This window comes from Engraulis encrasicolus, unplaced genomic scaffold, assembly GCF_034702125.1.
Source record: "Engraulis encrasicolus isolate BLACKSEA-1 unplaced genomic scaffold, IST_EnEncr_1.0 scaffold_109_np1212, whole genome shotgun sequence".
Taxonomy (NCBI): Eukaryota; Metazoa; Chordata; class Actinopteri; order Clupeiformes; family Engraulidae; genus Engraulis; species Engraulis encrasicolus.
This window is the reverse complement of record NW_026944570.1, coordinates 1-16,551: the sequence shown is the minus strand read 5'-3', so window position 1 is coordinate 16,551 and position 16,551 is coordinate 1. Positions and strand designations below refer to the sequence as shown.

General features: G+C 40.0%; 1 protein-coding gene across 1 annotated transcript; it reads right to left on the bottom strand.

Annotated features, from left to right (window-relative positions):
* Positions 1 to 435: 435 nt before the first annotated feature.
* LOC134442045 (zinc finger protein 239-like) lies at positions 436 to 16,273 on the bottom strand. Its single transcript, XM_063192386.1, has 2 exons — positions 15,660 to 16,273; positions 436 to 1,055 (listed from the first exon to the last, which is right to left on the bottom strand). The coding sequence occupies exons 1-2, from the start codon at positions 16,093 to 16,095 to the stop codon at positions 517 to 519; spliced, it is 975 nt and encodes a 324-aa protein (XP_063048456.1). The 5' UTR covers positions 16,096 to 16,273; the 3' UTR covers positions 436 to 516.
* Between the last annotated feature and the right edge of the window lie 278 nt (positions 16,274 to 16,551).

The window sequence follows — 16,551 nt, the reverse complement described above, 5'->3', positions numbered from 1 at the left end:
CCCCCCCCCACCCCCCACAAAGCTACTTAACACCACACACACACACACACACACACTGACATCATTACACACACTCACCCACCCACACATACAGTGATATCATGCCAGTGGGTGTTTTTGAAAGGTATTGTAAAAATAGGAAGTATTATTAGTAGTAGTATTAGGAGTAATAGTTGTTAGTTGGACTCTATATTGTAATTCTAACCAGAGAGCCCTCTGAAAATATTTTTTGTAATATAAAATGTGGTCAGAACATTAAAACCACAGTTTTTTTTTATAATCTATTGTAATTACATTGACTTTGTCATTTTCTGTACATAGTATCATCTATATCATGATCCTCACCACAAATAAATCAAATACATTCATGTTGAATACCTCAGTAGCTAAATGTACAATAGAACTGAATTCACAACAAGAATGATTCCTATACAACATGCAGATGGTAAACAGTGCAACAGGTCTTGTTCTCCAGTCTCAACTTGCAGATGCTCTTCACAGACTTTTGCACTGCTGTTAGTTGCTCTCAATGTGCATTTCCTGGTGGGTGATGAGGTTATCTTTACGTGTAAAATATGTTCCACATGTAGTACACTGGTAAGGCTTTTCTCCAGTATGTGTTCTCTGATGCCTGTTGAGAATACTTTTCCTTATAAAGCCTTTTCCACATCTGTCACACTGGTAAGGCTTTTCTCCAGTATGGTTTCTCTGATGGGTGATGAGGTCAACTTTCCTGGCAAAGCCCTTTCCACATGTACTACACCGGTAAGGCCTTTCCCCAGTATGTATTGTCTGGTGAACAGCTAAGTGGCTGCCTCGTGAAAAGGCTGCACTGCATGTTGAACACTGAAATGGTTTTTCCCTAGTATGAGTTATTTGATGCCGTTTGAGGTTAGCTTTCCTGGCAAAGTCTTTTCCACATGTTGCACACTGGTAAGGCCTTTCCCCAGTATGAATTCTCTGGTGTTGTTTGAGATATTCCTTCAATGCAAATCCTTTCCCACATGTGGGGCACTGGTGTTGGTCTGTGTTATTATGAGCTGCCTGGTGTTCACCTGAGGAAAGAAAAGAAGAAACACAAATAAATCACTGATTCTTGAGAAAGTGGCTAAAACAGGTTGTAATGTTGACAGAAAAAAACAAAGTGAATTACAAAATTATATGGTATATCCTCGTAGACTAAGGTCTTGGCTTTTCAGAAATGCACAAGGCCAATCTCCCCATTATGTATTTTTTTCAGAAATCAGGCTTTTCTCCGATCATACCTTGTTTTTTGTCAACACCGTCAGACACAATAAAAAGTTATTAAAATTGTATTGATTTGGTTGCATATGTATCTGGAGTTTTTAAGTGATTATGTGTATTTTTTGGTTCACACATATGCCTTTAAATGTTGAAAATTCACTTTTGTTCTATTTTAATACTGTTTCATGTGTTCTAATTTTAAAATATGTACCGTCATACGATGCTTACTTAACGCCTAAATACAACAAACATTTTTTTGTAATTTCACAAATATTCGTGTAGGCTTAAATTGGCTATTACTTTGATATTTCAACAACTCCTAAGGAAAATGTTGTAAGCACATTCATTTAAAATGTCCAAAACTCCTTCTTACGGTGGTGACTTTTGAACTGACGGTGGTGACAGTAATCTGAGAGTGGTGAAAGTGGCCTAATTAGTACCCGCATTTAGCAAAATAAATAGCCCTCTCAAGTCAATGGCATCTTGCATAAACACTTCATTTTTGTGTGTGCACAGTATGTTTGTGCATGTGTTTTTTCTTCATTAGTTAGATTCTCTAGGAAGTAGGCCACTGGTTCTTGAAAATGTGGTAAAAACAGCTTTTAAGTTGTTCAAATCCAAAATATAGAGGTGTATTATCATAGATGTAGGTCTTGGCTGTGCAGTGAATGCATTGGCCAAGCTCCCCATGTTTAACATTTTTCATAAAATGGGCTCTTTCTTGTTTTGTCAACAGCGGCAGACAGAATTAGAAGTAAAAACACATGTTTACTGTATTAAAGTGAATTACTTTGACAATTCAACATAACTGTAGATACTTATTGTATGCATATTCTTAAAACATGTCAAAAACACGTAAAACATGTGTTTTTTGGTGAACTCCATCAGATGTCACCACCGTCAGGTTTTCTGACAAAAAAACCTTCAAATGCACCTCAGTGGTGGCTAGAGTATCATTTTGGATCACAATTATTACTAACATGCCTAGTAATGTTTCATTAACCAGCACAATTTAGTAAAATATGGAACAACATGATGAGCAGAACAAAATCTGACGGTGGTGACATCTGACGGTGTGAGACAAAAAAGCACTCTTTTAAATATTATGCATTGTTTGTTCACATTAGCCATTTCATTTTCGCTCTGTTTCTTGGGTGCTTCATACCTTTTCTGAAAAAAATTATATTTATTAACATTAATGTAATACAATACTATTAAAACCCCCGACAGTGTTGACAGTTTATGGTTGGGACAGTACCAGTGTCCAAACAAATGAACAAATTGAGGACAAAATAATAAACTTACTGGAGCTTCAGTGATGGTGAAGTAGGCAGTAGAGCTAAAGCTTTGAAAAGGGGTCCTCAGTAATGAAAATTACCTTGTGCATACCTGATTTTATTGTCTTTTAGAAAAAATCTGACGGTGGTGACCAATATGCTGGACACATTTTGAGCAATCAGTAAATAATAGTAAATATTGTTTTACATCCACTATGTGCACATCTGTAGAACCACTTTAATATGGTCTTCCACATCATGGTGATATTGTTCAATTCTGTTAGTGATTTTTGTATTTTAAGTCAATTGAAATGATGATGCCAGTCCTTGGGACAGGCGTTTTTACAGGGTGTGGACAGGTTTATAGCCATGAAAAGTAATAAAATTACACTTAAATATTTCAAACAACTGTGTATTCGTGTGACAGACCCCTTGGCCATTACCTGGGTTCATTTTGTTTGTGAAAATTTAGTTGATTTTCAACAGAATTAATATTTTACTGCAGGGACATGTTTTTGCCAAACTTTCAAGAATCAGTGAAATATCTTTTAACTTCACAACAGATTCATTATGGAATACATAATACATCTGACACATAGTTTTTACACAAGGGTAGTCTAATGGACATTCTTCAAATGTTTGTCTTAAGCCCTATTCCGACAGGACTACTTTTATGTATGGACATGGGGATATATGATTTTTATCACAGGACGTTGGTAATAGAAATGGCTGATTCGGACTTGATCGGAAATATCTCAGTAAACGTACAAAAAGTGGGTGGGGTTACTCATCACGCCCCGTTGTGACTGCACTTGTCATGTGCATGCCGATTCCACAATATATTATTTATTTTTGAGTACATTATCGCGAAACCATGGAGACATTTTGTGCAGTGGAACATTTTTAATAATTGCCTGTTGGTTTACTAACCTATCAAAATCCATTCTAATGCATCTGCATGAGTGTCCTTTCATTTGGAGAGTGTGTTTGACCATGTCGCCTGATTTTGTCAACTCCCTACAACAAAACAGTTTACTGCAAGGCTGTAATGTTTGCAAGCCCAGATTGGATATATTGTGCGTTTCGGGCACAGAGGATAATTTCTCTTGACCGTTTTACAGGAGATAAAACACCTTATGAAGTTCATCGACAGACTATCTTTACTGCCATGGTGCGTTCGGACGGGACTAAAATTTCCCAGTTATTATAACTTTAAGACAGCTCGCCCCATTAAACTAGCCCCGTCGGAATAGGGCTATATTGTTTTCTACAACAATTTGCAACATATGCACTGTTGTATGCAGCCCAATATTTTGAAAAGTAAATGATGAGATGCACGTGCAGCTAGCGTTTATCCCTTGTAAGGTGTTCTTGTCATTTTGACCCGTTTTTAGCCTGAGAAAAATAATTTATTATTCTTTCACACTAAGATTCACTGGCTTCGGCTCATTTTCAGTGAGGAACATGAATCTGAAAAGAAAATTAGAGACCCCCCTTGCTAACCCCCCTGAACATTTCTATTACGTATCACTTTGGGGGGCTTATACATCAATATTTTTTTCTGATCTCTCTGATACAGCAGTGATCACATGTTGAGAAGACAAGACAGAGGGTGAAGTCTGTGGAAAATGGAGTGCAGATATTGTTTGGTCCTTCAGTTGTGCATCAATGTTTCAACCTTGCACGAAAAGAGCACTAATGGTTCAATCCGAGAGCTTGGATTGAGTTGAATCACTTTCTTCACCGTCTCTTTATCTTTCTTTATATCCCACTCTCGGGTCATTTCACGTGAAATCAGACGCTTTGGGACCCGACCAATCCGGATTTCAATCATACTTGGTGTGCCTTTTTAGTAGCAAGGTAGCACCCCAGAACTGCATTGGTTTGAATCTGACACTAATATTAAGGGAGAAACAGACTAGGAAAGGTTCACATGTGAGGGTAGGACACTATACATTCAGCCTTGAATATATCAGTCAGTGTTAGTCACAAAAAGATGCCTGTGGTGTTATTTGAAAGCTCTTTTCTGGCTCTACATATTACACAATCAGCTTGGAATACAACAACTCTCAGAATATGAATTATGAGAAATTGAACAATTAAAAATTGAATATCTAAAAAAAACTATATTTTAAAATGGCCAGTTCCTTGTCCAAACGTAGCCGGCAATGTCATTAGCAACACCTCAAATGCTGGTGTTCGGTTCTTTATTCATTTCAGAGAGAATTTGACTCACAAATATGGCATCATACAGACCACTTACTAATAATATGGTAATACCATAGTAGCATCACATGACAAAACAAAAACGGTCAGTTTCCATGGTCCCAGGTTTCAGAAACTAAGGCAGATGTCCATTTATACATACCAAATGATGATATGGGAATGTTTGAACATTTCTTCTCTGTGTACCTGTGTCATCTTCCCTTTACCGTACTTTAAAGAGATAATCAATGGCTACACTCTCATTTTGTACTCTACCAGTGCATTTGAAGCAGCAGCTGTGTCTTTTGTAGATAATGTATAAGTACGTCCCGTTGCAGTTAGGTTCCACTACCAGAAGCACACCCTGATGATCCATGACAAGTGTATCTGGTCTGAAGGGAAAAGTGAAGGATGGAGATGGTCCATGAGGATGCAGGAAGTTCAGTTTCACCTCTCCAGTGCTCGGCATACATTCCTCAACACATGCTAGCCACCAGTTGCCATCATATACAGCTACAACATACCCTTTGATGCTTGAAAATGTAACACATTCCTTTACTGAGCTCACTCTTTCAACTCCTTCTCTGAATGCGGAAAATGGCCTGATGTCCATTGACAATGGGCAGAAGCTGTGTAGTTTTTGAGTACCTGGAATAGTTCTTGCAGATTCAAACCTCTTCAACAGGTTCTCAGCTTCATGATGGTGCATCTCTCTCAAGAACATCCATTGCCAGTTTGCCACAACAGAGATGCACCATCATGAAGCTGAGAACCTGTTGAAAAGGTTGGAATCTGCAAGAACTATTCCAGGTACTCAAAAACTACACAGCTTCTGCCCATTGTCAATGGACACAGTGGAAGTTAGGCCATTTTCAGCATTCAGAGAAGGCAGAGTTGAAAGAGTGAGCTCAGTAAAGGAATGTGTTACATTTTCATGCATCAAAGGGTATGTTGTAGCTGTATATGATGGCAACTGGTGGCTAGCATGTGTTGAGGAATGTATGCAGAGCACTGGAGAGGTGAAACTGAACTTCCTGCATCCTCATGGACCATCTCCATCCTTCACTTTTCCCTTCAGACCAGATAGACTTGTCATGGATCATCAGGATGTGCTTCTGGTAGTGGAACCTAACTGCAACGGGACGTACTTATACATTATCTACAAAAGACACAGCTGCTGCTTCAAATGCACTGGTAGAGTACAAAATGAGAGTGTAGCCATTGATTATCTCTTTAAAGTACGGTAAAGGGAAGATGACACAGGTACACAGAGAAGGAATGTTCAAACATTCACATATCATCATTTGGTGTGTATAAATGGACATCTGCCTTAGTTTCTGAAACCTGGGACCATGGAAACTGACCGTTTTTGTTTTGTCATGTGATGCTACTATGGTATTACCATATTATTAGTAAGTGGTCTGTATGATGCCATATTTGTGAGTCAAATTCTCTCTGAAATGAATAAAGAACCGAACACCAGCATTTGAGGTGTTGCTAATGACATTGCCGGCTACGTTTGGACAAGGAACTGGCCATTTTAAAATATAGTTATTTTAGAATTCAATTTTTAATTTTTCAATTTATCATAATTCATATTCTGAGAGTTGTTGTATTCCAAGCTGATTGTGTAATATGTAGAGCCAGAAAAGAGCTTTCAAATAACACCACAGGCATCTTTTTGTGACTAACACTGACTGATATATTCAAGGCTGAATGTATAGTGTCCTACCCTCACATGTGAACCTTTCCTAGTCTGTTTCTCCCTTAATATTAGTGTCAGATTCAAACCAATGCAGTTCTGGGGTGCTACCTTGCTACTAAAAAGGCACACCAAGTATGATTGAAATCCGGATTGGTCGGGTCCTTAAGTGTCTGATTTCACGTGAAATGACCCTCTCAAAAACATAAACTGAAATTCACAGGCAGGGTGTGGGGAACTTGAGGGTGAATATGAGTGGTGATTTTTTTTTCATTTTTCATTATTTTTCTATATGCCTGGGTCAAATTGACCCGAACACCTTCTATGTAGCCGAAACACGAAAACCTTACGAGGGTTAAGCAATAGGACACAGGGTTCTAGCTAGGATGAAATTATAGCGTATCGGTCGAGGGAGCGAAGCGACCGAGAGGGGGGGTTGGTGCGGAAGGGGGTTGTCCACCCATCCACGGTGCGGAGTTTTTGACATTTTAAGGTATAAATAGGCCATTCTAGGGGTACCTAAAAGGTAAATTATCAGTGTTGGGTTGCAGTAATGTAACTACTTTTTTCTGATAAAAGTAGTGTAGGCCTAACGAGTTACTACTAAAAAGTTGGTAACGAAACACCGTTGTCTGTGAACTTTTGCGATTGGAGAGGTAAATTTGACTCCCTCTCTCGGGTGCATACGCGCAAATAGAGATCTATTGAGAGGAAGAGAGAGGTGTGTCGCGGTGTCCCCTCCTTCTCACAGTTGCACTAGTTTTGAAAACGTTGAGGAGCACTGTGAACCGTGTGTGCATTTAATAATAGGGCATATCAATGTCCGAGTGATCCGATTCCGAGACAAGTGCAGTTTGACACATTTTCCGAGCTCGCGCTATTATACAGCTTGCGCGTCCTAAAACCACAGGACTGGTGCCGGGTGCCTTTCGCATGCAATTAGCCTAGCCACAGAAGACGCTCCTTTTGCTACGAATGCGGGGTTTTTTTGTAGTCACGCCACATGTCAACCGGCAAGCTTAGAAAAAAGTGCCTCTCACCGTTACGGAGATATGTCACGTCTTCTCCCACCTACTTTGTCCTCTTTCGAATAGTGTCAACTCCCAATGTCAGCGCTTAGCGCCCAATGTCTCCTGATTTGTTTGTATGGTAACAAGTAACGAACCCAGCACTACTGCTGACACTGCTAACAGGTTGGCAACTACGCTTTGGAGAAACAATGATGCAATGCTACACGTGCATTTGTTGTTGTTTCATACGCTTGTCACAGAGATTAATAAAAGCCGTCAAAACCCCGCGACAAATAAAAATAGTAGGCTGGTAGTAGTAGTAGAGTGCTATATTGTCATTTAAATACAGTGAGTATGACATGTGTCAGGTTTGGCAGAAGGGCGATGTGGCATTGATCTGGCTGTAGCCTACATAATACAGACAAAATGCCGTTACGCTGTATTGAAAATAAGCGTAACGGTCCAAAATAAGCGTCACGGTCCAAAATTATAGCGTAACGGGCCGTCATGCACTTTTGCGCTAGCTAGAACCCTGGGACACGAGTGGGAGTGAGATTGGTCTGAGATACCCTCACAGGTGCGATTCATTGTAGGCAGAAAGCAGCAGGCTGAGTATCGTAGGCAATTAGACCCGTTAAATGGACACTGTGTGAGATTTTTAGTTGTTTATTTCCAGAATTCATACTGCCCATTCACTAATGTTACCCTTTTCATGAATACTTACCACCAGCAACAAATTCTAAGTATTCATTATGACTGGAAAAAATGCACTTTTCATACAAGAAAAGGGGGAATCTTCTCCATGGTCCACCATTTTGAATTTCCTAAAATAGCCATTTCTAGCTGCAAAAATTACTCTACTTGGATCATACTAGAACATATTTGTATATTACTTAGTCAATTTTCATGTAAAGATCAAATTTGGCAATATGCAGCCCAGTTTAAATGAGGAGCATAATTGCAGTACCTTTTTTGACCATTTCCTGCACAGTGTCCATTTAAATGTTAAATTGCTTTTATACAATAGTTCCTTTGGCATGCAAAATTTGTAAAATGTATGTGAAAGAATGCCTGCGCCTTCATTTGAATTCTTTCTGTTCCGCTCTGTGTTATTCCGCTCCAGGAAATAGTTCTAGGTGGTGTCCTTGGTTGATAGTTATGAAACGTACCTGTTGGAGCCACGTGTGCATTGTGTTCCATTCGAGAAGACTCTGATTCCTTTTTCATGCCCAAGTCTTCTTCTTTCACGTCCAATGTGTCAGTTTCATTCTCTTCCTCCTTAGTTCTGTACAAATACTCTGGCAGGAAATCATAAATGTCTTCCTCTTTAATGACCTTCAGAGATAATGCCTGCGTTGATGGTTGAATTGTAGAAGTGCCCTCATGACCATTACATTGCATGACTTGAAACTCCTCTCCTTTAATTTCATGCAACAAACATGGTTCTTCTTTGCATGTTAGTGTCCAAGTACCGCTAACCTTCATGTCTGCAGTCAAATGCTCATGACTTGAAACTTCTCTCCTTTAATTTCATGTGACAAACACGGTTCTTCTTTGCAAGTTGGTGACCAAGTACCGCTACCTTTCATGTCTGTAGTCAAATGCTCTGGTTGAAAGTCATAGATGTCCTCTTCCTTCATGGCATCCATGTTCTTTACGAGTTGAGATGAGCGTCAATGAAGATCCTCATTCATTCGGGTTCTTGAGCTGTCTAAGTATCAGACATGTAGCCAGCAGCAGATGTACTTTGTTTTGCAGAGTCCCTTTTAGCCAAGTACTCTGCAGTGCTGGCCTACTGGAAGGGAGCCAGGAGCTTTATCCCTGGGCCACTAGTAGAGGTGGAGCTGTAGACCACTCCCCTCGTTAGGGGACTAAAGGGTCTCACCCATCCAGGTGTAAATGGGAGACCTGTAGACCACTCCCCTCGTTAGGTGACATAAAGGTCTCACCCATCAAGGTGTAAATGGGAAAGTTTTTGTTTCAGGATCCAAAGGGTGATAACGTCTCTAACTGTGAAGAGTCATTTCATTTCCATAAATGACACACTGCTATCTGTTATGTGTGTTTTGCTTTCCACAAAGGGCACCCTGCTATCTGGTGTGTGTGTGTGTGTGTTTTGATTTCCACAAAGGACACACTGCTATCTGGTGTGTGTGTTTTGATTTCCACAAAGGACACACTGTTATCTGGTGTGTGTGTTTTGATTTCCACAAAGGGCACACTGCTACCTGGTGTGTGTGTGTGTGTGATTTGGAACTGTGACTGTAGTTGTGTGTCGGTTATTCGACCATGACCATTTTTAGAGGAATACTGCTGTGCATTAATATACAGGGGACACATCACCGTAAAAGGAAATACTCAAAAAATTCATCAGGTCTGGTTGTGGTGATATTCATCCGATGGTACATGTGTATAGAAAACTGACCTGAATAAAGTAGGTGGCATACAATGGATTCATTACTGAAAGCTGACCTGGATAAAGTAGGTGGCGTACGATCGATTCATTACTGAAAGCTGGCCTGAATAAAGTAGGTGGCATACGATCGATTCATTACTGAATCAAAGGCTGGTGGTAGGACATGAGAGAAGAAAGAAGAGTCCCCTCCCCCATGCATCTCTATTGGAGCCCCATTCCCCATGCATCTCTATTGGAGTCCCATTCCCCATGCATCTCTATGGGAGACTAGAAACAATGTATCTCCTTTGAAATCCTTGTCTGGTTTTGTTCAAATGGTAGTTTCTCGTCCCTTTTGTATGTGATGTAATGTAATGTAATGTAATGTAATGTAATGTAATACTCATATTCTGCGCCAGGCCTGCTTTGTAATTAAATGTACTTATGGCATAAGTATACAATTCTTTTTATACAGAAATTTCTACTGAATCCTGCACCTTCTAAACAGATGAGCGGTGGCCTATCACAACTTAAGTTATAAGTCTCCAATGGAAATTGCCCGGTTGGTCCGGACCCAGGTCACATGATGTCCAAAGCAGTCAGTTGCCATACCAGGGGCATCAGACACAAGGTCAGAGGTCAGGTTCGGCCTGCCAGATGGCTCAACCCCGCCCCGGACTTGTAAAGAGGAATTGATAAAAATAAATATTTTAATCTGAGAGTTTTGAAAAATGATTTGGAAATCCACCACTGTGTTTGAGATTTGGAAACATTGTTATTTTGACCATTTGAGATTTCCTGCGAATAAATGATCTTAATCTAAATTAAAATATTTTCTTTCGAAATTCGGAAGAAATGCTGTCGATAGTTTATAGAATAATATAACAAAGTTTATTTTACTCAAACACATACCTATCCATAGCAAACTCAGAAAAACAGAAAATTGTGAAGTGGTCTCTCATTTTTTGCTGGAGCTGTATGTGCCTGGACGTAACTGTGTTCGGTCACACAGGAGTAGATGCTAATGCCAGCTGGATATTTGGCATTAAACCAGTTCAGAATTCACTTCTCATACAAATAAGAAAACTGCTGTAAGTCTCCTAAATAAGACACACATTCCAGGGACATTACCATCTTCATCTAAACAATGTCGGACATTAAACTCTAATCTGGCATGAGAATACCAATGGCAGCCATTACACTCTAATCTGGCATGAGAATAACAATGGCAGCCATTACACTCTGATCTGGTGTGAGAATACCAACGTCAGCCATTACACTCTAATCTGGCATGGCAATGTAAAGATATGTTATCCTCAGCCATTACACTCTAATATGGCATGAGAGTAACAATGGCAGTCATTTCACTCTAATCTGGCATGAGACCACCAACGTCAGCCATTACACTCTAATCTGCCATGGCAGTGTAAGGGCGTGTTATCCTCAGCCATTCCAACATTCCTAAGCAATAACAGCTTCACATTAGCAATAGTGTCTCTCTCACGCTTGATGTGTGTGCTCTTGTTAAGAGCTGTGGGTCTCTGCATTAAGGTAGACAGTAATGTCCTGATCACTTCATGCATTTAGGTCTCAGTCAGGCCCGTCACTAGGTTTGAGAGACAGGGGGAGCTTAGCCCCAGAGGAAGAAAATGTGGCCCCCGAAATTTTTTCAGCTCATCTTCTAAGGTTTTGTCTATGAATTCATTATTTTAAGAGCAAAGAAATCCCGCACACTGTCCATTCCACCAACAAACTTTAATACATGTCATCCGACCTTCTTCCTGTTGTATTAAAGTTTGTTGGTGGAATGGACAGTATACAGGATTTCTTTACACTTGAATGACAACCCCACTGGGATAATATCCTACGCACCTGCCCACCTACAGAGGTGTGCAAAAGCGTCTTCTTGAACAATTATTTTAAGAGCGCCATACCGATTTTTAAACACTAGTTACAGTGATTTTTTATTTCACATTTTAATGAACATTCCTTATATGTAAGCTAAACAAAACATTTCAAAATGTTTCAACTGATGAATATTACTGTATGTACGGAAGTTAATATGATTAGATAAAAATGCAGAGAGCATAATTTACACAAGGACTAGGAACTTTAAGAAGTTACTAACTGCGCGTGTCCAGGAGAAGCAGTGGTCAGGAAGCGATTCATTCAAACAGGTTCCTTACTTGGAAAACTATGCATCCCCGGCAGATATTTGGTCATTTTTACTCCATTAGTAGCTATTTTAATCAGTTCATGTGTGTTTTCAAACTGTTAAGACAAACATTAAAAACTCAACTATAATTTCAAGACAATGTCAAAATGATTTATTACACAGGTATTGTGAGTGAAAATTGGTACTTTGGGTCTGAAGATTTCATCCGTGTAAGTAATTACACTTTTCGCGAGGTGTTGTTAGTCACAAAGCACAATCCTCTACCTGTCGCCCCCCCCGCATACCATATTGCTGTGCACCCTGCTTTTATTGTTGTGCAGTAGGATATAAACAATAAATAAGCAACCATGCACTTGTATTCAGATTAACTTGCCTTCTTGGTGGTTCGTATTCAGTGCTTTACTGCATTTGTTTTTGGAAAAATGTAAAAAAAATATATTATTTTTTTCAAAATCGTTGAAGGGGGGGCTAATACTAATGTAGGGGGGGGCTAAAGCTAAAATAGGTCTAACAACGGCCCTGGTCTCAGTGTTGCCAGATGTGTCTGACCAAATGCCGCCCAAAAGATTCTAAAAGAAAACGCCAAATCGTGTCAAATTCCACCCAAATTCAACAAATTACATTGACCTCTATGGGCCCAAAACTTCTGGGGAAAAAAAACGCCAAATGGCCAATCTTTCCCATTTTTACCCGCAGACGCTCATCCCAAGTAGCCCAATCTGGCAACGCTGGTGGGTCTCTGCATAAAGGTAGACAGTAATGTGCTGATCACTTCATCCATTTAGGGAATACAGTAGACAGTAATGTCCTGATCACTTCATCCATTTAGGGAATACAGTAATGTCCTGATCACTTCATGCATTTAGGGATTCTCTACAGAAACATTCCTTGTGCGGAAAAGTGTGGAAAACACTTTATTTAAAAAGTAGTCAAAAACTCAAAACAAGTAATAATACATTTCTGAAGGATTTTCAAGTTTTAATAAAATTCAGATGGTACAATTCTTAAGAAAAAAAATCACAAAAATATAAATGAAAGAAACAACTCTAGGACACTGTGAATAATGTTCATATCGTGTATGTGTCAGGCTTGTACGAAATTCAGTAACCTGCACACACACAGCTACTTACACACTCACACCTACACTGATATAATGCCAGTGGTTGTTTTTGAAAGGTGTTGTATAATAAGAAAGTATTAAATATTATTGTTATTAGTAGTAGGAGTAGTAGTAGGATTAGCTAAATTACTGCTACAGGAGTGACGACAGCACCTGCATTTGCATCAGGGTTCTTTAGGTTCTAGATTGTAATTTACCTAAATATGCGTCAGGATTCTTTAGGTTTTATTTTGTAATTAGCATCAATGCATATGCATCAATGTTAGTTGGGCTCTATATTGTAATTCTAATAAGGGAGCCCTCTGAAAATATGTTTTGTGATATAAAATGTGGTCAGAACATTAAAACCATAGTTTATAATCTATTGTAATTACATTGACTTGTCATTTTCTGTACATAGTATCATCTATATCATGATCCTCACCACAAATCAAAAATAAATCAAATACATTTATGTTGAATATCTTATGAAGTAAATGTACAATAGAACTGAATTTACAATCAGTATGATTCCTATACAACATGCAGATGGAACACAGTGCAACAGGTCTTGTTCTACAGTCTCAATTTGCAGATGCTCTTCACAGACTTCTGCACTGCTGTTAATTGTTGTCAATGTGGATTTCCTGGTGGGTGATGAGGGCATTTTTTACGTGTAAAATCTTTTCCACATGTAGTACACTGGTAAGGCTTTTCTCCAGTATGGGTTCTCTGATGCCTGTTGAGAGTACTTTTCCTTATAAAGCCTTTTCCACATGTAGCACACTGGTGATAGATATCCCCAGTATGCGTTCTCTGATGCCGGCTGAGGTGACTTTTCTTTACAAATCCTTTTCCACATGTAGCACACTAGTGAGGCCTTTCCCTGGTATGGATTCTCTGGTGAGCAGCTAAGTGGGCGACTTGTGAAAAGGCTGCAGTGCATGTTGAACACTGATATGGTTTTTCTCCAGTATGGGTTCTCTGATGCTTGATGAGGTCACCTTTCTGTGTAAAGCCTTTTCCACATGTGGCACACTGGTGAGGCTTTTCTCCAGTATGGATTCTCTGGTGCTGGCTGAGGGCAAATTTCTGATTAAAGCCTTTTCCACATGTAGCACACTGGTACGGCCTTTCCCCAGTATGGATTATCTGATGGATGATGAGGTCACCTTTCCTGGCAAAGTCCTTTCCACATGTAGTACACTGGTGAGGCTTTTCTCCAGTATGGGTTATTTGATGGGCAATGAGGTTACTTTTTGTTGTATAGCCTTTTCCACATGTAGCACACTGGTAAGGCCTTTCCCCAGTATGGTTTCTCTGATGAGTATTGAGGTTACTTTTCCGTGTAAACCCTGTTCCACTTGTAGCACACTGGTAGGGTATTTCCCCAGTATGGGTTCTCTGATGGGTGATGAGGTTAGATTTCTGAGCATAGCCTTTTCCACATGTAGCACACTGGTAAGGCATTTCCCCAGTATGAGTTTTCTGATGCCTGATGAGGCCACCTTTCCTGGCAAAGTCTTTTCCACATGTAGTACACTGGTGAGGCTTTTCTCCAGTATGGATACTCTGGTGCTGGCTGAGGGCAAATTTCTGGTTAAAGCCTTTTCCACATAGAGCACACTGGTAAGGTCTTTCCCCAGTGTGGGTTATTTGATGCCGCTTGAGGTCAAATCTCCTGGCAAAGTCTTTTAAACATATAGCACACTGGTAAGGCCTTTCTCCAGTATGGGTTATTACTGTGTTAATATCAGCTTTTTGGTGTTCACCTGAGGAAAGAAAAGAAGAAAAACAAAAAATGAGTTTTAACTTCACAACAGATGAATGATGGAATACCTTGTGAATTTGAGACATAGATTTTACATAAATGTAGTCTAATGCAGGGATTCTTAGGGCCACAGCCCAAAGCTTGAAAAGTTTCAAATTCGCACTGGAGGGCCACAAGGGCCATGCAACTGCATACATGATCAAATAAAGATGTGGAAGACAGCGTGCGGGGCAGAGAACTGGAGTCTGTTGTCCGCCTGTCTGACTTGTTCAGTCAACTGAGCCCTGAGGAAGGTCAGTAGACCGAAAGCTTGGCATAACAGGGATTTAAGTGTGCAGACATTTTTCTTTCAATTTTACACAGTTTTAGTTTCTGTTTGGCACCTTTTAATCGAGAGTGTGGTATGATCCGGCTAAACACGGATTTGTTCAGTTAAAAATGCATTCCCCAAGCTTACTACATTAATAGCCTGCTATTTTTTAACAGGATTAAATTATTTCAATAATACCACTTATAATAATACCAAATGGTGGTAAGATTGATCTGGGATACCCTCACAGGTGTGATTTGTTGAGTGTCGTAGGTAATTGCAACCATGAAGGTTTCCCAGATCAACCCCACGAGCACCGGTGTTATATTGCTTTTATACAATAGCTCCTTTGGCATGCAACATTAATTAAACTGATGTAAAAGATATCCTGCACTTTTTTCCCGCTCTGTTGCTCGGCTCCAGAAAATTGTTCCAGGTGGTGTCCTTGGTTGCTAGTTATGAAACATACCTGTTGGAGCCAAGTGTGCATTGTGTTCCATTCGAGAAGACTCTGGTTCCTTTTTCATGTCCAGGGCTTCTTCTTTCATGTCCAATGTGTCAGTTTCATTCTCTTCCTCCTTAGTTCTGTACAAATGCTCTGGGAGGAAATCATAAATGTCCTCCTCTTTAATCGCCTTCAGAGATAATGCCTGTTGTGATGGAGCTGATGGTTGAATTTCAGAAGTGGTCTCATGACCATTACATTCCATGACTTGAAACTTCTCTCCTTTAATTTCATGCGACAAACACGGTTCTTCTTTGCACGTTGGTGTCCAAGTACCACTACCCTTCATGTCTGCAGACAAATGCTCTGGTAGAAAGTCATAGATGTCCTCCTCCTTCATGTCTGCAGACAAATGCTCTGGTAGAAAGTCATAGATGTCCTCTTCCTTCATGGCATCCATGTTCTTTACGAGTTGAGATGAGCGTCAAAGAAGATATTCATTCATCCGAGTTCTGGTAGTTAATGGATCTGACTGTTTGCAGATGCCCCTTCTTAACCAAGTTCTGACCTGGTGGTAAAGTATTCTGCCGTTCTGGTCTAATCATGGAAGGGAGCCAGGAGCTTTATCCCTGGGCCACTAGTAGAGGTAGAGCTGTAGACCACTCCCCTCGTTAGGTGACAAAAGGGTCTCACCCATCCAGGTGTAAATGGGAGAGCTCTACACCACTCCCCTCGTTAGCTGACAAAAGGGTCTCACCCATCCAGGTGTAAATGGAAAAGCTGTAGACCAATCCCCTCGTTAGGTGACTAAAGGGTCTCACCCATCCAGGTGTAAATGAGAAAGTTTTGGTTTCAGGATCTAAATGGTGATAACGGCTCTAAATGTGAAGAGTCATTTGATTTCCACAAATGACAC

Bases quoted from the DNA above. Each gene is read 5' to 3' on its own strand.
- LOC134442045 (XM_063192386.1), bottom strand. From the start codon at position 16,095: ATGGATGCCATGAAGGAAGAGGACATCTATGACTTTCTACCAGAGCAT. The intron at 1,056-15,659 runs GTATGTTTCATA...TTCTTTCCTCAG, and splicing joins TGCACACTTGGCTCCAACAG to GTGAACACCAGGCAGCTCAT.